The sequence below is a fragment of the Xenopus tropicalis genome, chromosome 8 (assembly GCF_000004195.4).
Source record: "Xenopus tropicalis strain Nigerian chromosome 8, UCB_Xtro_10.0, whole genome shotgun sequence".
Classification (NCBI taxonomy): Eukaryota; Metazoa; Chordata; class Amphibia; order Anura; family Pipidae; genus Xenopus; species Xenopus tropicalis.
Window position 1 is genome coordinate 104,816,080 of NC_030684.2, and position 25,952 is coordinate 104,842,031.

Here is a 25,952-nt window from a genome sequence, read left to right on the forward strand (position 1 = left end):
GGGGAACATTGAAGTATCAAAGATACCGAATAGCTAAAGCACAGCTGTGATCCTATACACACACAGTCATTCAAGTTACAGGAATGTAAAACACAAACAAATATCACTAATAATTCTGAAGCGCCATTAGAATAACATTTGCTTGTATTGTTGTCTGAGGTGAATAGGCTGTGTTACTTGAGGCCCAGTATTTGTTATCCTAGTATTTTTTGCATTCTGTAAGAATTTTAAAGGGTCGCAGACTGTAGGAGTTTCCGCAAACACAGATTCTGACTATTGTAACATTGACGTGGGCGTGTGGACACTGGCGTAATGTCCTGAAAGAGTTTGTGTATATATCCTCCAACATAAAAAATGGTGCAGGCATGATGGAAAATTAAACAAGGGGTCAACAAGCACCATAACATTATGAAAGGGGTGTAACCAGGCAATAACTTGCAAAATCTGACAAAAAAAAAAACCCTTTTCTTAATAAATCCTAAAGAACAAGCCATGCTGTCTGTAACCTGCTGAACCTTGGTTCCAAGCAATCCACTGCTTCCAAAGTAATGACTGTAGTTCTGCAACAGCTACAGAACAAAATTAATAAGGAAAGGTGTAGTTATTTGTGTATAAGCGTCTACGTAGCAGGCTTAAAGTGTTCATCTTAGATTTTATGCTTTCATACAGTGCCCTCTGCTGGCCATCATAGAATAATGTTTGTCTTTGCTTGCCTGAATGTACTCAGGGACAACTGTAACATTATCATTATAAGGTCATTCTCCAAGTGGGAGTGAGCTGCTTCTACCTGGTAACTGAAACTTCTTCTCTGACTCACAGGACAATTGCTCATGAGATTGGGTGTCATTCAGCAGCCTTCTTGCGCTTTGAATGGCTTTTATAAATGGCCAGAACCTTCATCACATGTGTTAAAGAGAGGCAGCCATGAGGTAGCAAATTACATGTCATGTGGAAGAGAGCAATCTTGCAGCATATGCATCATAACAAGTCAAATATTTATATTTCTAAACAGCTTGAAGCAAAAACTAAATGAAAGAAAAAAACTTTACCCTCAAGGTTTTCTTCATTTCATAGCAGATACTTGTGGCTGAAATATAAAGTAGCAGCAATTTGATACAACGAAACAATGAACACGTTCTGTTCTAGCCTACGTAGCCTAAGCTTCTGTTCTCTGCTAGGCTTTAACCCAGTGTTACCATAATGAACATGATCAAGATATGATGGAAATAGGGTATTTAAACATAATAAGTGCCATGCCTAGGATATCACATTATGGGGCTGGCACAGCAGAAAATTCTTTGTCATTTTTATCACAGCTACAGAGACATACAGGTGGATTCCCTGGCATATGTGGACCCTTTACTTATTTCTCAGATATTGGTGAGTTGACAGAAACTCATGATGTGCTTACTTGCAGGTACATGCCTATATTATAAGTCACCTTAAGAAAGAGATGCCAGCAGTATTCGGAAAGGATACCAAGAAGAAAGAGCTGATTAGTAGACTGCCAGAAATTTATATTCAGCTTCAGAGGGAGCATCAGATTTCACCTGGAGATTTCCCTGATGTTAAAAAAATGCAGGTACTGTCTTTAAATCTCAGTTTGTGGTTTATCTGTTCAGTGCAAATTTTAGTTAATTGTCTCTTTTATTTTCAGGGTGCAGCAGTGTGTTTTATATTGGCACAAATGTGACCCAAATTATATCTTTAGTTCCCTAGCACAGTGTTGTCCTGCATGTTAAGATGACCATACATGGACTGATAAAAGCAGCTGACGGCCCTCAGATGGGCGTACCTGACCAGTATGCGGCCAAAAATCAGGCAGATGTCAATTGAGCTGGCCTAAAAATCCCAATGGAACAAGGAACACATTAGCTTGTTGATGTGGCCTTGGCCCCCATCAATGGGATTTAATAATTTGCCCCACGGCTTAAAAGATTGGATCGATTTGATATCACCCACCTCAAGGTGGGCATATTGTGGCTACCTCGTCAAATTAGAGGATGTTTCCGCGTATGGTAACCTTTAGTGTTGTCCTGCATCCAAGCTTCTTCAATAGAGCCACAAGGCCTTTTCAACACCAATTTTTTTAACACAAATTTCAAACCATACCAACAGCAAGGGTCTTCTCATGCTTTTTTTTTCTATTTCTCTAATGCTCCTTTTTCTTATTTGCACCCAAATAATTTTTGTAATTAACCTACAAACAAATTTAAAGAATTTAAACAAATTTAAAGGCCCAAGTAAGGCATTACCTAAGTAAGTTCTGTCATTGGTTATGTTAGTTTTCCTACTCCTGACACTTGTTGGGCTATGCTTTGCCAGTCTTGCCATTGCTTGGTCCCCTCTCTCATTGCTTCACAGTTAGCTTCCACTGCTTAGTTTAGAGCAGGGGTCCCCAACCTTTTGTGAGCCAAAGTCAAATGTAAAAAAACTTGGAGAGCAACACAAGCATCATAAAAGTTCATGGAGGTGCCAAATAAGGGCTAAGATTGGCTATTAGGCAGCCTTTATGCACACTATCATCTTACAGGGGCTTTATTTGATAGTAAATCCTGTTTTTATTCAACCAAAACTTCCCCCCAAGTCAGAAATTCAAAAGTAACTACCCGGTTTGGGGGCACTGAGAGCAACATCCAAGGGGAGCTTGGAGAGCAACATGTTGCCCCCAAGCTACTGGTTGCGGATTACTGGTTTAGAGCAAAGTGAATCCATAATCCTGATTTTGGGATTAATGTATAGATTTCTGTAAGTGGCTACATATAAGTATCAGTCACATGCTTTATATGTAGAGGGATCTCCATTATCATTTTTATAAATTGTTTTTTTTTTATTTACAGCAACAACTGGAGATGTATGACTTTTCCAAATTCCACACAATGAAGCCAAAGCTGATCGAATCTGTTGACAACATGTTAGCTAATAAAATTGCTCCTTTGATGAGCATGATACGTGAAGAAGAATGCAACATGCCAACTCAAATGGTGCACGGAGGAGCTTTTGAGGGTACCATGGAAGGTCCCTTTGGTCAAGGGTATGGTGAAGGAGCAGGCGAAGGTGCTGAAGATGAGGAGTGGGTGGTGGCAAAAGACAAGCCAGTCTATGATGAGCTATTCTATACACTATCTCCAATCAATGGCAAGATCTCTGGGGTCAGTGCCAAGAAAGAGATGGTAAATTCAAAGCTGCCAAACAGTGTCCTAGGGAAGATCTGGAAGCTGGCAGATAATGATAAAGATGGCATGTTGGATGATGAAGAGTTTGCTTTGGCAAAGCACCTTATTAAAATAAAGTTAGAGGGGTATGAATTGCCCAATGACCTCCCCTCACACCTTGTTCCTCCATCTCAAAGGAAACCCCGGCTCGATGCTGAGTGAACAGCTTACCTGTGGGCAAGGAATGGGCTGTGTCTATCTTGTTGTCTTTCATAGCCAGAGAGCCCAATCAATGTAAATTGTTCCCTACAGTTTTTTTAACACTGTCTGTATAGACTTAATACTAGCACATACCCTAAAATAGCACCTAATTGTTTTCTAACAAATTATTTTTTGCCCACTTGCTGAATGTCATGAATTTCTCTGCATCAAAACACACACATATATATGTGTATATAAATATATGCATTGCTGGGCATGATCTAAACTATTTGGGTCCAGTTGAAAACTTAGAGAATCTGTAATATGATTTACCTGTTGTCCCACAGATTCTGCTGTTTTCAGTGTACTTGTGTATCCTGCACTGTCATTCCTGACTAGCTGAGTGCCAAGCTCTCTATAGCAAGTCTTGTCAAGACAGAGCACATTGCAATTTTTCCTGGCATTCACATCCAGAGCATTACCATCATGTGTATACTGGTTATCTTGGCATCCAGACTATGATGGTGAGGCATCACAGGTAGCGAAGGCAGGTAACAAATGTAAAAGGACCCAAGGCATTCCCTTTTTTATACATTGTCTGACCTTATGACTGGCACTGCTTTTTCAAGCTACGCAAAACCAAAATACATACTAATCATATGTATGGTGACTGGGATGGGGACCAGAAATAAGGTTTTTATGATTTCTATGTATTCCAGAAGTACAGTAACTTCATCTCACCCAACCTGAGGGCAGGTTATTCATTTGATCTCTATAGTTATGTTATTTTAAAGTCAGTTTAATACAGTGACTCTGTATGTGCCTTTTACTCAATGAAATTGTGTTTTTAGACATACATGTAAATATATTAGTTTTAGAAAGAAAACAATGCTTTTGTAAATTCAGAAGATGGTAGAACTGAGTATTATTGAGGGCATGCAGTGCAAGAGCGCAGTGCGGGAGCAATGCAAAGCTTAATTCTACCTTTGCTACAACACAAGACTGGATTTGACAAGCATCTTTTAAAGGGTTAGGAACTTAAAAGTTCTAGAGTTCTAAAGTCAAAAATAATTTTTGGCTTCTCCACACAAAAATAAAAATATGGCCAATTAAAAAATTGCACCGTTTAAGAAATTATATATTTCCTGTTGCCCCCTTTGCTCTTACAGCCATTCATACTAATGTTCTAATGGCCACTGGCTATGCTGCTTTTAAGTGCTTTTGGTTGGCCTTGAAACAAACAGAAACGTTTATTAGTTACAGACTGCAGTTGTCTTTCAGACAGTAGAGCAGGACCCGAAAATTCCTCCCGAACAGCACATCCGGCAGCCATTAGAAAACCAGTGCCCAGGCTGTCAGGGCAGAGGGGGTAACAAGACACACTGTAGCCTTTATTTCTGTCATGGTGCAAAGTTTTTGAAGCAATTTGGTGATATGTGTATTTTTGTGGGAAAAACCTGAAAATCTTTATTTACTTTTGAACCTTTTTCCATACATACATTATAAGTGAGTTGTTTCCATGGAAAAAAAGTTGGATAAGGAGCTCACAAATAAATCTTTTATATATGTGTTATCTATCTATAATAATATAAGAATTATATGTTAATTGATTTATCAACCATTCTCTCTAACTCTGTTTCATATCCTTTGGAGTAGTAGTCCACAATATCTTGGAATCCAAACTTAAGAAATAAAGCTCTATAGGTTTTAGGATTCTCTGTCCGTATGAAAGGGAACTGCCCTAGCTATAAACATTCACACAAATTATAGTGACCGTTTAATAATCTGATTTGCAAGTATATTTTTCTTACAATGTTTGAGTTTTATGGTATTTAAATACTCCCTCAGCCTAATATTTGTTTATCTTATGCACACAACTCCAGTCATGCTGTGAGCTATTTCAAACTGTTAACTTATTATTGACTTGTGTGTAGAAACCACCAACGTGTAACAGGGGAATCCGCTTATTAGACCAGGGAACTCGCCACACAAGCTCCCTCAGCCAACAATTTTCTGATCACATACTCCTGTATCTAGAACTCACAGCATGATCGAGTTGTTTGTAGCAGTAACAAAAGACTACTATATAACTCTGTGCTTTCTGTCAGCTAATCCTTTTCTGCAGATGCTACTGAATAAAGCAGGATATCTATGAAACTCTCATTTGTACTGCATCATTTCTGGTGGTGCTAATGGACAATGCATTCCTGTTCTGTTCCAATAGTAGTGAAGTGGCTGCAGTTGCTTTTTCTGCTATCTCTCTCTTTTTTTTTTTTTTTTTTTATAAAAGCAAAGTTGGTGAATCCATGTCATCTGATTACTCACTTGCCTCTGGAACAGTACTGTGAACCATAGGGTTGAACTCTGCCCATGGCACCAGCTTGGTAGCTGTAGGAACCATCTGTTCGTAAGACAAATCTGAAGAAAATCTTTCAGAAGTGTTTTTTCCCCCACTAGTGTTGCACTGATTTACATTGCCTTTGTGTTTGTATTTATTCTCTTTTTCTATTACATACCTGTTATCTAACAATATGAGCCTTAAGGGTTAGAACCCACGGAGCGAGTTAGTCACCAGCGATAGATCGCGGGAGACTAACCGCACTAAGATGGCTTTCCACCAGCAACAATAGGAGTCACCAATGGAAAGCATCGCTTCGGTTATCCGTCGCGTAAAGTTTCCTCCTGCAGGCAACTTCAGAAAATGGAGCAATGCAAAAGTAGAGATCTATCACGGGTGACACAAACGATTCATGGGTTCTTACTCTTAAGGGGATGTACACCTTATTTGTTCAACAAGTCCCTAAAAGAGATACTGACACCAGACATTAAACCTTTTTACATCCATCATAACATTGTGTTTGCATGCTATTTATAATTTTGCCATAAAAGTGTTTGCTGGAGACTTTACATTACCTATATGAGGGGGCTGCCATATATGTGCAGTGAGAGTGGTGCTTTCTTCTCACTCATTAGCATAGCATGAATTGTATTGGCTGGCAATATGATATGTGTTATACAAATGGAGCACGTGCAGTACTGGCGCTGTCACCCACTGCTGAAAGTAGAGACAGGGGTTTGTGACTCCCTCCTCCACTAGGACAGGGCAGGACCCAACTTCAAGTGACTGCCGAATTCATTTGAAAATTTAAAGAAAAATTAGCGATTTTTGTTAAAAAGTCCCAAATGTTAGCAATAATAACAATTACTTTTGTAAATGGTTCATTTAAAACCATGCCCGGTTCTATTTTGTCACTACCATAAATATACATAAATATACATCAATTTTTTTAAAAGAAAAACCATTTTCTACACTGTACCCACTCCCTAACGTGGTGTATACATTATCTTATCTGGTTTAGAACATTTACAGAAAAGGTTCAAACTAAATATCCCCCCAAACTGCTGTTTTCAATTAGAATTTATTGCATATAATTACAGGGAATAGTAAAGGGAATATTTCTGTTTACAACACTGAGGGGATACTGAAGTGGCTGCTGCCATTTGTATTCCCGCGGCTTCACTTACTGGTTCAAAAAGTATTCAAGAATCCTTTGGAAAAATGTTTATATTTAATGAAAATCACAAATGAGTATGCTAGGCTTAATGAATATTTTTATTTCTAAAAACACTGTGACATTTTATGAATTAACATTGACGAATGTCCCTCAGTGTGTGTATATATTATGTTTTGTACCTGCAAAATATTCCTTTAGAACTAATCTCAACCAAATGCTGTATATAAATGTATGATTCTACTGAATCCAGTTCTTGAATATAATATAAAATGTAGATTTATTTTTAACATTCATGTTCTTATGACTTGCAATATGATTTAATAAATAAGCCTATTTCATTAACAGTTCTGACTTTTTAATTGAAAATACGAAACTTGTATACTTGTTAGTAGGAAAAAATAAGAAAGTTAAACAATTACTGGCCTTGTAGAAATGCAGAAAGCTTTGCCATACCTGAGTAAAGTGGCCTAGAAGCTCTCTCTGATAGCAGCGGCCATTTTAGCTTGGTCTTGGTAGCTTCCTGCTGCAGTTATAGCCGTTGGAAGCTCAGATCACACATTCCTAAGGGAGGGGGGAGCAGGAGAAGGGAGAGAGGAAAGAACTGAGTGGACTCAAGCTCCAAACCTGAAGGAGCCCTAAAAGAGAGGAAGTCTGATAATGAAGAACATGTTGCCAAAAAAGGAGACAAGAAATCCTGTTTTTCTTTTGATAGAGGACTCAGTGCAGCGTTTCTATGAGTGCTTATGGCTGTTTTTACATAGACCTTTCTGATAAAGCTTACTTAGTTATTACCTTTCCTTCTTCAAGTCTACAAATCATTTAAACATTAAATAGACCTAACAGAATGGTTTTGCCTCCAATACGGATTCATTATATCTTAATTGGGATCACTTATAGGGTACTGTTTTATTATTACTGAGAAAAAAATGAAATCATTCTTTTATATTTAAAGAAAATTGTTTTTTTTTCACTTTGCACGCTGTGCCTGGGTTTGCACAAATAGCAGCAGGCCTCAGTGCTCCGTTCCAGAGTGCAGACATCTCTGGTTTGTGCCTGGAATCGAGTGCAGCCTGTGTAGGACCGTGCTGGATTCGAAATGGCTGTTTGGGAGAGGCACTTAGATGTTCCCAACCCACTCTAAAAAGAGTTTGTTTTGTATTTTTCCATGTAAGATGTTGTAACTTTTTTTTTTGTTTGCTTTAAACACCAAGATTTGCACCTAGATTTGATGTTTAATAAAATGAAAAGACAATTAAGTACAATATAATGCTTTATATGCTCCGGACTGAGGGCAACTTGTGGGACTTTCTGTTCCTGTCAATCTGTGACACCCCCTAGGTTATTTTACAACCTGTCAACTGCAACTGCCAGGATTGTTATTTATGCAGGTAAATATGAGCTTTTGGGCCTGTAAATATAAATAAATTAACCTGTCTACTGTCTAGTGAGAACCAAATCTGTTATCTAGTATAAATAAATCTAAAGCAACTGGACTTGTTAAGTAATCATTTTAGACATTTTACTACTCATCCGAGCAGCTTGTTCAGTTGAAATATGTTGTTTTGGAGATGCAATGTCTTACTACTAAACAACTGCATTTATTTTCTTAAGCAGGACAAACAAAACAAAGGTATGTAATACAACTAAAGAACATCCCATTCAAGACCATATAGCCAAAGGCTAAATGATAAAAATAATAAATAGCAAACGTAGTCATTCAGTCCTGAACTAGATATCCAATAAATAGAAAAAAAAATAAAGAACAACTTCATCTGTATTAGCTTTAGTTTTGGAGGAAGAGGGGAGACTTGTTATGATAGGTTACACTGCCATATGAAGCACAGTACTATCCAGAGTAAAAGCCCCTTGCATTTTTTCTCATTTGGTGTCTCAGCTGACACTCATCTGGCTGCAGGTATTAATATGAAAGAGAATTCCAACCATACAGCTTGCCACTGTAAGCCAGTTTTCATCCACTTGGGGTCACTAAAGGCCTGAACCAAAAGGAGTAGCAATATATGAATGTTACCATACAAGAGCACAGCAAATAATATTTGCCCAATGCAGTGCAGCACAAAAGACACCAATTAAAACAACAAAATGTCTTGTCAGCATGCTCTGATTTCCAACATTACTCTGGTGAGCATGCTCTGATTTCCAACATTACTCTGGTGAGCATGCTCTGATTTCCAACATTACTCTGGTGAGCATGCTCTGATTTCCAACATTACTCTGGTGAGCATGCTCTGATTTCCAACATTACTCTGGTGAGCATGCTCTGATTTCCAACATTACTCTGGTGAGCATGATCTAATTTCCAATACTACTCCACTGAGCATGGTCCGATTTCCAGTGTTACTCCACTGAGCATGGTCCGATTTCCAATGTCACTTTGATGTGCATGGACTGATTTGCAATGTTACTCTGCTGAGCATAGACTGATTTCCAACATTACTCTGGTGAGCATGGTCTAATTTCCAATGCTACTTCAATAAGCATGAACTGATTTCCAATGTTACTCCATTGAGCATGAACTGATTTCCAGTGTTACTCCGCTGAGCACAGACTGATTTCCAGTGTTACTCCACTGAGCATTCTCTGATCTCCAATGTTACTCTGCTGAGCATGCTCTGATTTCCAATGAATGAGCATGAACTGATTTCTAGTATTACTCTACTGAGCAATCAAATGGTCAAGACAGCTGAAAAATACTGAATATGGCAGCATAGTGCTCAGTTGAAAAGTACAGGTAGTTGCTTTTTTTTTACTTTACTGAATTTTTTTTACTGAACCTTGCTTCCAAGGTTACCATGGTGGTGGCTTTACTTGCCCATAAAACAGTTCTCTCTCTCTTTTTCTCTCTCTCTCTCTGCACCCTGTTATTCAGGTACCTTTACCACAGATTGAAGAGTACATGGAGTGCCTATGTGCTTATTGCTATAAAGGTATGTACACCATTGTATTTTAGTTACCATGAATAGTCTGGGTGTTGAAATCTGAAATCCAGGAAATGAAATCTGTTCTAGCGGTTCAACCACAACAGTTAAGCATTTTTTTGCCAATGCTGAGAAAGCATTTACAGCAAAGTCCTGGCATTCTTTGTGACATGCCATGCATTCATATCCAGGTCCAGATAATTTTGTAAGCTAACTCATTAATGTAAAGATAAGAAAAAGGCATGCACTCTAACAAACAGGTCAAGTAAAAAAGAATTTATTTAAACAACATGTCAATAAAGCATCTGCGTTTTGTGCCCTCTTGGCACTTAATAATAGGCAAATATAGGAATCTATTTAAAGGTTCACCAACCAATAAAAATGAAGAAGAATCAAGAATCTGCTTCCAGAAGTAGAAGCCCATGTATCTAATTTTCCTATTTACATATTTCTGTATTATTGGCCCATGGGTTTTCACCACTTCCTGCCAGACTTTAATACAATGTTAGCGGTGGATCTTCTTTTTTGGCGTGCAGCAGTGGATCCGTGTGGATGTGCTCCAGGAAGCATTGGATCCGCATGGCCCAGAAGTGTTCAGCCCTCGAGACAACATCATTTCTAGAAAAGTCGGGGAGCACGGACCTCGTGAACAAGGATGTAGTATGTGCAGGATATCTTTTGTTATAGCACTTTCAAGGAAAGTGAGTCAGAACAGAAATAGATAGAGCAGCTTTTTTGCTCCAACCAGGAGAGGTAGCTGTGAGTTGCTACTCTTTACCAGGGGCGCCCTAGGCAACCCAGTCGGCCACCTCGCCCCTGCACCTGCGCATTGCACCCCCCCCCCGTGCGATTTGGCACGCATGCGCAGTTTTCGGGGGGGGGGGGTTACGATTCGAAACGCAATGGAGTACAGACTAGGGGTAGGCAAGAGAGGCTCCTGTCTGGTGCCCCCCAATCGTTGCGCCCTAGGCAGCTGCCTCTTCTGCCTACCCCCACCCGGCCCTGCTCTTCACAGTGGTTCATCTTTACTCTGCTTGCTCTGCATTTAACCTGCCAATCCATCTGCTGTGCATCTGCATTTGTATTATTGCCTATCCCTGTGGATCAAGTGAATAAAACCAGTTCTGTTTGAGTTTGCTGCAAGCATCCTTTATTTCTTATATTTTTGCACACAGCATAAGTAAGTTGTAGTTCCACTACCTTACCCTTGATCCTTCCACATATCAAAGGCCCATCCTGTGTGTTAGAGTAAAGTGTACCCCATGCTCTATAGCCATTCTAGCTAGTCATTGTCTGTTTTACAGCCAAAAAAGGGGTTACGTGTAAGGGTTTTGATCTAAATAAACCATTTTCATAAAAAAATATTTCTAGGATATAGAAAGATAGATGATAGATAGATACCAATCATTGGGCAAAAGTAAGCACCACCCCAAATCCCCACTCCAATCAACTGCCTTTCTCTATCCTATAAAAACAGACACCCATCACTCTCCCACCAGCTTCCATGTTTTACACCTTTTATGCTATTAGTCAATATTTGTTCAGTGTTAAAGCACTATATATATATATACAGGTATATACTGGAACTCTATCCATGAATTCCTCTGTAGGGAACACTCACTCAATCTCTCTAATAAAAAAACTCAGATGCTACCTTCTGGAGCACTAGATTATTATGTTGGGTTGAAAAACCCAACTTACTGTTCTTCGACCTCAGCTTATTCTTCCGCTTTTTCTTATTCTTATTCTTAGCGCCCCCCCCCCCATTTTCTAAACGCTACTCCTCCTACAGTTTTAGGGGTACAACACCCAAACTCTCCAAACTTCTTCGCCCTATAGCGGGGTCCAGAATCAGATTTCACCTATTTTATTGGTTTGATGCCAGGGTTCCCAAACTTTGCACAGTCAGTCACTAGGTGACTACGTATTCAAGGTTTTTTTAAAAAAAAATTGGGCAGAGCCGCCAACAGCCAATCAGATTTTACCTATTGACTTTCAATGGGGAAATTTAACCTGCTGCCATTCTCACAGTATTAACATCAGGGTCCCCAAACTTTTCACAGTTGGTCACTAGGGGACTGCAGTTTTAGTTTTGAAAAAGTGGGCGGAGCCACCAACAGCCAATCATATTTTACCTACAGAATTTTATTGGTTTGATGCCACGTTTCCCAAACTTTGCACAGTCAGTCACTGGGTGACTTCGTACTTAAGGTTAGAAAAAGTAGGCAGGGCCACCAAAAGCCAATCCCTTTTTCCCAAAAACAGCTGCCTTTCTCCCTTGTCAGAGTCCCCAAACTTTGCACAGTTTGTCACTGGGTGACTATGTTCAAGTTTAGAAAAGTGGGCCGGGCCAACAACAGCCAATCACATTTCACCTATAGACTTCATATGTTTAAATTTAAACTGCTGCCATTCTTTAAATATTAATACTAAGGCCCCCAAACTTTGCAGAGCTAGTTACCAGGTAACTGTAAAGAACCCTGAGTTGAAAAAGTGGGTGGGGCCACCAACAGCTAATCAGATTAACTATTGATTTTCAATAGGGAAATTCAACCTGCTGCCATTTTCACTGTATTAACACCAGGGTCAAAAGGGGACTGCATTTTTAGGTTTTAAAAAGTGGGTGGAGCCACCAACAGCTAATGAGACTTCACCTATTGATTGTTTTTGGTTTAAATTTAAAATGCTGCCTTTCTCACACTATTTATGTCAGGGTTTCCAAACTTTCCACAGTCAGTCACTGGCTGACTACGAATTTAGGGTTAGAAAAAGTGGGCGGAGCCAACAACAGATCATTCAGTGACTTCACTGCGCTTAAGAGCAAATGCCCATACCTTGTGCACTCTTACCTTTTAATTTGAGCCTGTATGTTTCCAGACCACTTAGATTGTAAGCTCTATGGGGCAGGGACCTCCTTCCTACTGTGTCTCACACCACATGATACTTAATATCTTTGTATTTATACTTATTTATTGTATTTATTATAACATTTGTCCTCCTTGTGTGTAATTGTGTATATTGTAAGTTTGTACAGCGCTGCAATAACTGTAATAGTATTACCTCATGTATAAAATATATAAAATAACTGTAATAGTATTAACTCATATAGTATTCACAAAGTACTTATAATATGCTATGTTTAATTACAGAATTGTTTTTTCACTAACCTTTATCCTATCATGCTAAAGAATTACACTTGATTTGAAAAATGAAACCTTTGTATTTAGGTTGTAAATGCCTTTCCTCAATAACCACATTCAAAGGTCACATTGCCTACATCATTTAACTGTTAGAAACACCCATTCAATCACATCGTGCCTGCACTCCCCAAGGAGTAGGTTTGCCGGGCACAACCCTCCCACACACAGTGCTTGGATATTACAGCAGCCAGGTGAGGATTTCTAACTTCAGTAGATGATGTGTTAGTGAAGCCTGAGATTCACTATCTATATGCATAGATATGTGGGTCATGTTTTGCTAATTTTTGAAATTTTAAAAAATAAATGTTTTTTTTTTTTAATTTGTGGTTCCCCCCCCAAATATTTTTTTTTTTTTTTTTTTTGCATATTGAAAATATAATTCTAAGCATTTTTCCATTCTATTTTCCATTTCATTGGGTTTACTGTTATTTGTAATTGCTATAGAAACAGTCTTTCTATATCTGTTTCTGTTGAAAGTACTCCTGAAAAGTATCAAGTTCTTCTGGTCTGCTAATCTGGCATTTTGCTAAATTGTTTCAGGAGTCAAAACCAGCAGTGCAGAGAATATAATCAGAGAATATACACAGATACTGCTTTTAGTATCAATAACATTTTGGTAAAACATTTTTTTTGGGCTTTAATGTATGTAGAATTGCCCCTAAGTTAGCCATTTATTATTTGTGTGATTTTAGCAGTAACTCTGTAGAACGATTGTGTAGGTTTACAACACAACTTTGACAGTCATTTGGGTATTTTATTTGTTAACACTGTAGGGCTGATATAGGCATATAGAGTTCATTTAAACGTGCATGAGTGCAGTTTTCAGTAGCTATATGCATACATAGATTATATCTATTAAATAGCACAAGAATATTGTGCAGAAATATACAGGAAAGCCTAAAACGATATATCCCAGGTTTTAATGCAAATCAGTGCTCATGCTTGATGAAGAGTATAGAAGATCCCTAGAAATATGTTTTGTATGTTTAACACATTTAGGGTAAAACCACTGCTATATATGGGTTGTTGAATAATGTCTAAAGAGCAGGACTTTTTCTAATACAGCCTGGTCTGGTTCCTGTGTATATAAGGCAGGGGTCCTCTAATTTTTTAAACAGGGGGCCTGTTCACGGTCTCTCACACTGTTTGGGGGCCGTACTATAGTTAGACTTCAAACTACGCCCGCCCCTGCTGTGTCCTCACCCCTGACTACTACCTGTTTGCCTCAGCGAGGTTCTCAGCCCCAGCGCATCACGTCGCACCACCGCATCACACCTATGCACTAATGACACCAGGGTGAGGATGCAGCGGGGGCCGTGTAAATGATCTTGGGGGCCGTATCCGGCCCACGGGCCATAGCTGAAGTACCCCTGATATAAGGTATAATGACATGACTAGATGAGGGCTAGTATCTGTGCTGATACATAGGCAGGGCTGGATTGAACCTTTATTCTGCCCTAGAGCTGCCCACTCCAGCCTGATATAGTGATATAGTTTCCCAAAACCTTCACTTATCACCATGAAAAAAATCAATGTAGTTATATTTTAGTGCCTGTATAGTTTGTTTTGTAGACTATATGTGTGTGTACAAACTGAACACAATAAGGAATCTGACTATGAATGACCAGCGTTTACATTGCTCATTTAACCTTATATGTATTTTCCTGCCCCGTCCACTGCAATATCCAGTTTTATGTCTGCAGCGCTACATACATTGATTAAAACACTACAGACTGTGGTTATCTATCTATTACAGAATCTTCAAAAAATTGCATCTCCACTGAGACATCTGAGATATCTCAGACTGTTGTTGTATTTAAAGGATCTGTAACACCAAAAATGTAAATTTTTTGGTAGAATTGGCATTTATTTCTATCTGTAGAGCAGAAACGTTTTGCCTATTTGTTATCAGTGTCACTGTATTTAGCCAGCTTTTATTGGTTGTTTTAAAGGAAAACTATACCCCCCAAACAATTGAGGTCTCTCTAAAAAAATATTGCATAAAATATGTACAGGCCTGGATTTGTGGCGAGGCTGGACCTAGGGTGGCACAAACTAAGGGGCACCATGCCACCTAGCCGCACCTCACATACGGAGCAATGGGGACAGGACGCACAAAAATCTTCAGCATGTCCTGTCCCCAATGCTCCATATGTGATATATATATTGAAGCACATGTGAGTGATCCTCAGCGAGGGGATGGGTGTGGCCTCTTGGCGCCTTAATTAGAAAGCCAGTTTGGTCTTAACACTTGTCTTACCTGAAGCCATGCATAGGGCTGCCAATGCACCTTGTGCCTAGTCCAGGTGTTGCCCTTCCATCACAGGTGCAACTTTCTATGTTATGAAATTTTATATGTAGTGTTGATTGTATTCCCAGACCCTCAGCCAAGGGGCATGGAAATCTATATAACCAGCAAAAAGAGTAGGCTTTATAAAACAAAAAACACTAAGTTAATATGAAGCAAGGTGTTTATTTTAAAGTACATCTCTGACAGAGCCCTATGCATTTTATGTCCAAAGCACTTAAATTATAGGCTCAGCATATGATTAAAGTGGTTGCTCACCTTTAAATTAACTTTTAGTATGATGTAAAGAGTGCTATTCTGAAACTATTTGCAACGGGTCTTCATGTTTTATCTTTTGTGGTTTTTGAATGATTTAGCTTTTTGTTCAGTAGTTCTTCAGTTTGGAGTTTAAGCAGCAGGGTCCAATTTGACCTAGCAACCAGGCAGTGAGACAGAACTATGAATTGAGGGCCTAAGTACAAGATAAGTAATAAAAGTAACAATAACAATAAAATTGGAACCTCACAGAGCAATCGTTTTTTGTCTGCTGGGGCCAGTGACCCCAATTTGAAAGCTGGAAAGAGTCAATAGAGTCAAAAAAATTAAGATCAGTTAATATGTTGCTAAGAATTAACTATTCTATAACATGCTAAAAGTTCATTTAAAGGGCACAAAACGCATAAGGCTTTGTCATCAATTGCTGGTAACTGTTTGAATTGTTCAAACTTGGGATATTTATAACAATGTATCCTCTGGGGTTTATTTTCACCTGGAGGAATAAGTTGCAAATAAAGGACACAAAGCCCCCAAACTTATTAAAAGGGTAAATGCAGGTGGGCAGGAACTTGATGCATGAAGTAGGATCTGTGTTTTACTCCAGACTGAGAATCCAATTCACAAAGTAGCCCCAACTGGGCTTAAAATAGGCCTGGCATTTCAAACACACAGAGGCCCAAGCAGCCCCCACCAGCCCACTAAATAATGACTATGGCACTATGGCATCTTACAGCGGTCCCTCTGGCATTTGCCAGAATCTACAGATTGCCAGTCCGGGCCTAATCTCTAACTGCATTTAAAAAAGTGTTACATACAGGGCTCTTTTCTGCCTACCATTCCTGCCTTTTACATCCTGAATGATGGCACAAGGAAGCTGGGGGTAATTTAACCCTTGAGCCCTTGAGGGAATAATTATATATTAAGTATATTGTTACCATTGTATGTAGAATATTGTAAGTACAGTGCATGCACATACAATATATATTATGACATGGGATAACCATAACACATGTTGCTTCCCAGAGCTCTTTGCTGCCCTGTTATCCTCTTTCAAGCCATCGGTAGATCTTATTATTGTAAATTGTGTTTGAGATTTTCAGCCTAATCCCCAGAAATAGGAAATCATCTAGCTTGTAACACTATATCGCATTCTTCAGCTGACTCTCCCAGCTTTACATCCCTGCCACATTAACAGCTGATGTCCCAGGAGACACTGATTAAGAAAGCTTTCCCATTACTAAACTGGAAACCATTCAATGCTGCCAGTGCTTTTGCATGAAAGAATTTTTATATGGAAGGGTAAAAGGTCTTTCATGATAACAGAGCATTTCTTTCAGCAATTAATGTGACACAAAAAATGCAATGCATATGTGGGTGAGAAGAGAAGTAGTAAGTAATTGGGGCAGTTTCACACCCTGGGGAAATGTTCATCTAGACTTGTTATTAGTGTGTGCTGAATTTAAAGGTCTTGGGCCCCTTGTATCCCTCAAACAAAACCAAATAAAAAAAAAGTCAATTTCCTGTATACAGGTGACTTAAATCAGCTATTTCCAGTCAGTCAACTGGGGCAGCACAACTCTTGTTTATGGCCAGAAGCCCCTCATCAGGTCATGTCATTTATGCAATATTTTGTGAATACTTTAAAGAAACATTAGTGTGAAAGCAAATTTAATTACAAATTCAATATTTGCTTCAAGATTCAGCTGCATTTTTAAGGGTGGCAGTCAACACTTCTGCCAGAAAAGCCAGTAGAAGCTTTTAGAAAGGGGAAATTTACTTTACCCCCTTGATCTCAAATGTAGATGACCCAAACATAAACATGGGAGGATTTTGTAGCGGGAATCCTGGTTACCTGTGCTACGTTAGCCATCTTGCCATTATCTAACATTGGGAGATTATGTTTGGGTTTGTTGATTACAATGTCATTAAACGCCAGAGGTGCAGACGTAGTGCTGTTTAGGTGTTTGGTTCTTTCATTATTTTGTCTAATTCTTATGGATCAGATCTTAGGAACCAAAAACAGGTGGCCTAGTGTATAAAGAACAGGCAGGGATCTCATTGGAGGATACAGTTCCATCAGTTGGGTCTTTGTCTTTGGAGATCTGTGGAAATATTTATTGAGCAGTCTTACTTAATTGCTGCTGCTATTGGACAATGTATAACAACATGCAATAGCCCTCAATATTATGCTGGAGTATGCTGGGATTAGTCCATCCACATTTCTGTAAAACCATGGTTGACCAACAACAATGTTTACAACTCTCAAGCAAAATACCCTGACTCAGATCCTTGTAGTAACTCCTTATGACCCTAGACAATGATGGTTGCCTTGATTTCTGTAAAATACTGTAAAGCAGTAAGCTCCCACAAATCTCATGGAAGAAGGCACCCTATTAATACTTCCCTTTCACATTCAAGCATCCATTGCTTGGAAGGATGCATAGGAGCTATTTAGGGCTGTATTTTATTGCACGATTGTCAGATCTGTAGTCACCAATCGTGTTCCCATGCAAATTATTGCCAAATTGGTGGAACCTTGCAGGAACATCCAATGATTATAAGTGGGAAGTTTTGTCTGTTATAAAGGAATGAGGGGAGGAGGCACATTTCACAGTTGGAAGACTTCATAGCATAAAGCAGACACATTTTTATATAGAAAATACTGTAATTATTATCATTATTGTGCTGACAGCAGAGCTACATTAGAGAAGTTGCATGGAAGGTTGGGACATTGCAAGCTATTTCAAGAATAACTAAATACCAGTGGGCCATGTTCGAGAACTTGGAGCTTGCTCGGTTCATTGTCTCTCAAATACCCATGCTCCCAGTTACCAACAATTGTGTGGACTTTGGTGCACCCCACCAATTCCTTCTTTTGTACCCCACCAATTCCTTCTTTTGTACCCCACCAATTCCTTCTTTTGTACCCCACCAATTCCTTCTTTTGTACCCCACCAATTCCTTCTTTTGTACTTGTCAGACCTTTGAGCTTCCTCAGATCCCAGAGCTCATATTTATTGTGCCCCTTCACTCAGCTGATTATTCTCAAGCACCAATGTCAGTGACAGTAATAGGGTAAAATAAAAAAGAACCTTAGCGGATGCTATAGTAAATGGAGCATTCTTATCTGTTAGCTAAAAGCTTAGCAGCTAATGAGTCCAAAAGTCTAGTGCTGCGTTATAAATACACAAGTTCCTTACTGTCAACCAAAATGATAACAATCTTTCTCTTTATCTGACATATATCACAATAAGCAACAACCACTGGAAAGTTAAATGGCCCTGTACAACATACACAAGGTCTTCATATGGGCCAAGGTGTTAAGCTGCTTTATATGATCCTAAAACTTATTTAAAGGGGAACTCCACCGAAGCGCAAATTAAGTAAATATAATTTCAAGCAACTTTGCATGATTTTTAATGTAATAATATGGTTTGGAACAGTTATCTAAGCCGGCTGATCTGGCTGACTATATTGAGATTCAAAAAACTAACAGTAGTTGACTGTCCTTAGCCTGCATCCTCCAAATCCCACAATTCCCTGCACAAGTGATGTCAATAAGGAAAGGAACATTAAAGCGCAATGCATTGTGGGTTATGTAGTTATGTTGTTTGTAATTGGTGAAGTTGTTACAATTTGTAACATAAATGTTTTAGTCCCTCCTCGCCTGCCAGGATTTCAAATGATGCGGAAAGAGTTGAACTGTTTTGCAGCTTGATTTTGGCATATAAAAATTGTATTTATTATTATTATTATATATTTTATTATTGTATTTATTATTTTGTATAGCAGGAGTTTCTGTGTTGTTTGAGGCTCTTGTTATATGTTTTTGTTTTTTGTTATAATAATCACTTGCGCTGGGCACATTCAGATGATTCCCATTCAAATGAAAGAGGCACAATTTTGAGTGCTTTGTCCCCGGGACCAACTACAAAACATAGGGGAAATACAAATATTGAACATTGTCTTCCATTGCCCAAAACTATGTACTATTATCTCTTATGTAAGTTATGTAGCTTCATTGTTATTCACACATCCATTGCTGACTGGAAGAGCTCTCCTGTTCCCCTCCGATAAGAGCTGAGCTATGTATATACTGTAGCTAAAGGAAAAGGCCAAAATAATTGTTGTTCAGGATGTAGAAGTAAGGAGTATAGGATATATCAGATAATGACAGACAGTGCGCAGTAAAGAACAGAGATGGGAGAGGTAAGGGACAGGTTGGATGTAGGGAAGAGGTGATGTTCAGAAAATAAAACATTATGTCATGCATGTTTCAGCAGCTTACCAACAGAACAGATTTGGCAAGCTTGTATCATTATTATTTTGTACTATTCCAAAGGTCAAAATGGATGAAGAACTGCAGGATTACGAGCAGGGGCATATAAAGAAACTGCAGGAGCAGCGCATGGTTATGCAAAAGAAGACCTTTACCAACTGGATGAATAATATCTACAGAGAGAATGTAAGTGGAGCACCTGTGCCAGTGCCACGCAGTATGCTCACCTGTGCCTCATATGATTCATCAGCTTGCTCATAGTGTGTCCTTGAAATAAAAAGTTGGATTTGTATTTGGAAGTATTAGTTCTGAGAGAGACCTACTTGCTTCCCAATTTCTGTTACCGCCCAGAGAAAGAGACAAGGGGCATCGCTGGTGGGAATTACATGTTCTGCAGGGTGGAATCTCTAATGTACACACCTAACAACTGTCATGCAAGACATGCCCTTTGAAATTTTTTTAGTGTTCTCTTTTGACGGCAAGTTCAAAACAACTGCCCTTCATGTATAATTTGTACTAAAAGAGGGTGGGCCTAAGGTGTTATCATTAATTCTAATTGCAATGTGTTGTGGTAATGGCAGATTCTGTTAATGCCGTTAAAAGGGGTCTGGATAAGTTCTTGAACAAGCACAGTATCCAAGGCTATTGTGATACTAATACAATTAGTCTACAGTTAGTATTAATGTTTATATATGTAGTTTATGTATGTGAGTGTATAGATCGGTAAGTTTAGGTTTGTTTGCACTGGGTTAACTTGGAAGGGTTGAACTTGATGGACTCTGGTCTTTTTTCAACCCTATGTAACTATGTATTATCAACTAATTTTTAGTTATTTCATTATTTTTGACTATAAGACGATTGACCTATTGATTTTTTATAGCAAGGAATTAATTGTAGAAGCCCACTGCAGAATATGCAGACTATACTGGATATCCCCCAATTTTTTGTGTTCTTAGTGTCGGGGGAGGATTTACTGTACTTGCATTGGAGCCAGTAAAACTGCATTGTCCTGACATATCTTGCATAACTTCTCAGTACTGAGAAGATAGATAAATGGGGGGACATTTGTACAATCGATTTGTACATTGTACAAATCACTGCTTTTCATTGGGGGCCTTATGGCTATAGCCCACAAATATCCAATATTTTGTGTGACTGCATTGTACCACACTGCTTATGCATTTCTATGGGTTTAATGTTCTGGCAAGGTAGATACAGAAATGTATCTGTTTTGAAAGCAAATTTTTACCATATAAGTACAATTTATAATATCGTCTTTTATAGTATTATGGTTGCTGCTCTCTGGAATCTGGAACCTTTATTGCATACTCGCTGCAATAAACAGCTTGGTAATAAGATTTTCTTATGCAGGGTAATATACTTTGCCCAGAGATTAATGCTATCTGCTTCATAGAATGCCAGTTTCATGTTTTTTAGGCGCTGGTAATAAAAGGGCATCACATTCCATACATTGGCAGTGTATGAATCAAGTGCACACCTTCCTCCCGCCTTATCTTTTATGATGGCCATAATCCAACTGCTCCACCTAACTATCCTCCGTCTAGAATAATTCACTAACCACACCTCTTTGGCTTAACACATCCACTGAAAAGCCTCTCCTACTAATGAGTGGTGTATCTATCCTACAGCCCAAAATATTTTTGGAGGGGGCCAAGGCGCACTACAGTTAAACCCCGTTTATACATTTTGAATGCATTTCAGTAGGTAAAATTCCTGGATTTTAAGTTGGCTTTTTCCTGGATTTTACACCATAATGCTGGGCAATTTTCCTCTGGGAATGCTACTTAAGGTGAAAAATTTGCGAAACACACAGCTTTTTTGTCGCATGCAACTGTTTATCTTGACCCGACCGTGCCTATTTTAATGCAACCGCAACTTTTTTGACGCACAACAAATTTTTTCACTGCAAATTTTTGCAGAAGTTTCGCTAAACAATGAATCTACAATATAATATAAATCATTCCGGTATTTACAATAGATGAAATCTATTTTTTTAATTCATTTATTTATTTATGGGGAAACCTAGGAAAAAGACTTCTAACCCCCTATTGGCTGGGCAGTCATGGTAGTACTGAAGCTGTCAGAAGCAACATTGTAAGAAATATATATTATTGTAGAAGCTTCAAGTCAAAAAAAATACCACAGTCTACAGATTTATCTTTATGTGAATAATTTATTAAAAAAATTATATATATATATATATATATATATATAATGGTTTTTTTTCTGCTTAGGATTGCAACATAATTACTGACATCTACACAGAACTGCAAGATGGGCTGTACCTGCTCTTGCTTCTGGAGTTAATTTCAGGGGAGCAACTGCCGAGACCTGCTCGGGGCAAGATGAGAGTCCATTTCCTGGAAAATAACAGCAAGGCTCTCACTTTCCTAAAATCCAAGGTAAGTGTATGCCTTGTAAACTCATTGGGCTTTGGTTCTCTCATTTTAGAGATCATTCCTCTACTATATATATATATATATATATATATATATATATATATAAATCATATATTCCCATGTTAAATGTACATGAGGAACTATTTGTGCTGTTTTTTTTTTTTTTTATTGCTGAAGGCAATAAAAACTTTCAGCAAAAGGCACATTTTTCTTTAAAGCTGATATGTTAGCATGATTAGAGTGGGAGTGTAGTGTGAAAGGGCTTGAGCGTCCCAACTTCATAGAGGAGTAAAAAAAGGCATTTTCATGTCTGCTTATTTTCTGGCCTAAATAAGTCCTAAATAAGAATTGGGGCATTTTGGATATAGATGCATGCAATGAAAGAGAAATTGTCCATATATTAAAAAACCTGTTCTGGATGTTAAAAAAATCTAAAAAGTACTCTATTTTTTTTTTTAAAGTGTTTATTTATCAACTTTATGTTATTTGGGAAATAACCCCAAATTAGGTTGGAGTTGCCACAATAGGTTCTCTGAAGAGGAAAAAAATCTCTTATAAAGCATCTGTCAGCCTCTTGATGTTGTGTAAATCTGCATCTTAAATCTGCTTTCCTTTAGGTGCCTGTGAAGCTGATTGGTCCAGAGAATATTGTTGATGGAGATCGCACATTAATATTGGGTCTTTTGTGGATTATTATTCTTCGCTTTCAGATTTCTAACATTACCTTGGATAAGGTAATCCTCAATAGAAATCACAATCCTACTTTTCCATCTAAAAAACCCCAAAGCTTTAAAAATGTGTTCTCTTGGTAGCTCAGAATAATAAAGATTAGTGCTAATAAATTAGGTTGGAAATATCCATGTTCCAGTGTATATTATTATAACTATATTATCTACTAATGTTGTGATGTCATTGTTCTCATCTGCTTTGCCCCATAATTGCACTTGCACTGGGAGGGTCTGTGCATGATATTTGCCACTGTTCAAGGAAAGACATCCCTATGAAGTATCCTCAGGTATAGTGCCATTGGAGTAAAGAGAATAAGAACCTGAGTGCAGGAAGATATTCTTGTATTGCCTTTGGTGATGTAAATTTTGTTTTAAATAGACCCATGTGATAGGTATGATCAAGTGATCCCATATATAACTGTTTAATGCCCGGTCTGGGACAGGTTGGATGGTTAACGAAGAGCTTGGGGAGTACAATGTCTAATGACAGGACTAGTTGTTCTGTGTGAGTTGCTGTTGCAAAACAAGAATGTTAGACTGTATGTAGTAAGCCAAAACTCATAGTAGTCATATCTGCCAGCACAGTAACTTTCAATGAACAGGCAATAGAACTCCTACAAGAGAATGGTGGACCAGAGTTGGACTGGCCTGCCATGTGACCAGGGACCAGGACTTGTGCTTCTTGTGTTTCATTTATTTCTGGCAGTGAGAAACATAGGAAAGAGTCTGTATGGGGTCAGGAATAATAGCTGTTATGAATGGTTCAGTAAAAGGTTTTTCTTTTACATTCAAACCTCTGGCCCAACTAGCAAGAGTGTAGAGATAAGTGCACTGTGCCATTTTTACACCTTCTCCAAGTATGCAACTGTTCCCATGGGATGTAAAATGTTTGCTCTTGTTCTACTCTCAGTATGCATTAGGGGCTTTGGAATTAAAACATGATAACGTCAGAAATAATTTTTTCATCTACTGGGTTTGTACTCTCTGTTTCTTAATGCTCTGTAGGATGAGTTTGGAGCCAGTGCCGCAGTGCTATCTGCTAAGGAAGCTCTGCTTGTCTGGTGTCAGCGTAAAACAGCCGGGTACTCCAACGTGGATGTACAGGATTTCTCTGGCAGCTGGCGGGATGGTCTTGCATTTAACGCTCTCATTCATGCACACAGGTAATCAGGGCACAACAGCTTGAGTAATTCAGGTCTTACCTATGGGAAAAAGATCTCTTTTTACTATAAATATTAAGGGGTCATAAATAGTAACATGGGAAAAGTTTGTTCCAGCCCAGTATCTTATAGCACCCAACAGAGAGTAGCATTCACTAATCCAATGAGGTTATATTACCGTAGGGGCCACATTCCACCCAAAAATGCATGTGTGTACTATAAAATGTATCACCTTTAGTTTTACAGCACTGCCTATTTAAATTTCAAGACCAAACTCTGATTCCATAGTGTATTTTAATAAATGTCTACTCGAAACAATGAAAAGGCAACAATTTGGGAGTTTTAACCTAGAAAGCAAGTACATTGCAGGTAAAACTCAATCCCTTTGTCAAATGTATATCCAAGCAGTAGAATTCTTAATGAATCAGATAAACAAGAGTGTAGGACTATCCAGACTGGGGATGACTTTGATATAGTTGGCCAGTTGAAGTATATTGCAATATATGGACAAACAATTCTAGTTTTGCTTAAAAGGGAGGGCATTGCTTAGTAGCTTAATGCACAAAATGTCTTAATGTCCTAAATATATTGATAATGGGTGAGTACAGAGGACCTCTTTGTTGCTGTCTGTTCTTTCTACTTGTGGCCCTGAAAATAAACTATCCACTTGCAATATACTATCAACTGTCGGGGACAATGGTTGTTACCCTTTTTTTCTTTTTTACAAGTCTTTAGGTTGGGGGGCGGGCAGTGACATCACTCAGGGGAAGGGAAATGGGTGGATGGGGCAAGGAAATGAGTGGATGGGTGGGCAAATGGGTGGGGCAGAAGCTGGCCTCTATATAAAAGACAGTCATCTGCCGCAGAAGAGCCACCCATACAAATTTAATGCCATTTACTGGGATTGAGACAAAACACAGCTAATCCTGGGGCAGGTGAGCTCTAAGGATCATGCACTTCTTACCCTTAGCGCTCTAGCACTTGCGTCCTGGGGTAAACTAAATGACCCCTAATATATATTCACTACTGTTAGTGCAAGCCTTGCAATTTCTGGTGCCAGCAGAACCTATTGTATTAGCTTATGCAATGGCAGAGGCTGCTCAGTACAGCCATTTTACCAGCAAGGAAATAAACTTGTGTGTGATGTTGGATTTAATTCTGTCATAAAATTCTTAATCATCTCTCAGCAAGTAACTCTTGGTAAAGAAAAGTAATCAGTCTGCATTCATTATCTTAGTGCATCTAAATATAACTGCAGTATTTCTACAGTATTTCTTCGACTTTAGCATAATATATAGCTGTTGTTAAACTTTGCCCAATCATAAACCTGGATATTGCTTTTAAACTGGCTATAGGTCTTGTTTGTTCTTGTCTACATATATAAGATCTAACAGGCCCACCGCTTGCTTGAGTGGCTGAATGAACTAGGGGCTATTATACAGCAGACCTAAGGCAGTACAGGCTTTTTATTGCCTTTTTTAGGAATTGTTTTGACTGCTTTAAGCAGTCTCATTAAACTTTAGGCAAAAATGTGATAAGAAGCAACAAATCAATAGAAACAACAAATTCATTGCATTTAAACTAGATTAATGTATGCACTAAATGCTCTTTTCAGTATGGAGGGTCCAATAGGAGAGCAGTAAAGTAAAACGTGAGATAGCTGTAGAGCTTAAGACCACAATAGCCTGGATATTATTTAATCATCCAAGCCACTCTTAAAGGCATTAACAGAATCTGGCAAGGCATTCCCCAACCTCACTGCCCTCACCGTATGAAAGGGGTGGCCTTTGGTACA

The 25,952-nt window shown here is 38.6% G+C and overlaps 2 protein-coding genes across 2 annotated transcripts in view; both read left to right on the forward strand.

The window, feature by feature from the left end:
- The window catches only part of ehd4 (EH domain containing 4), a 32,321-nt gene extending 25,106 nt beyond the window's left edge, over positions 1 to 7,215 (forward strand). Inside the window, 2 exon segments of the mRNA NM_001102972.3 lie at positions 1,418 to 1,582; positions 2,841 to 7,215. Of these exon segments, the coding sequence (NP_001096442.2) occupies positions 1,418 to 1,582; positions 2,841 to 3,377 (702 nt within the window). The 3' untranslated portion in view covers positions 3,378 to 7,215.
- A 5,876-nt stretch (positions 7,216 to 13,091) lies between these two features.
- The window catches only part of sptbn5 (spectrin, beta, non-erythrocytic 5), a 132,828-nt gene continuing 119,967 nt past the window's right edge, over positions 13,092 to 25,952 (forward strand). Inside the window, exons 1-5 of the mRNA XM_031891412.1 lie at positions 13,092 to 13,198; positions 19,913 to 20,035; positions 22,105 to 22,272; positions 22,887 to 23,003; positions 24,003 to 24,160. Of these exons, the coding sequence (XP_031747272.1) occupies positions 19,919 to 20,035; positions 22,105 to 22,272; positions 22,887 to 23,003; positions 24,003 to 24,160 (560 nt within the window). The 5' untranslated portion in view covers positions 13,092 to 13,198; positions 19,913 to 19,918. The remainder of the gene's footprint in view (positions 13,199 to 19,912; positions 20,036 to 22,104; positions 22,273 to 22,886; positions 23,004 to 24,002; positions 24,161 to 25,952) is intronic.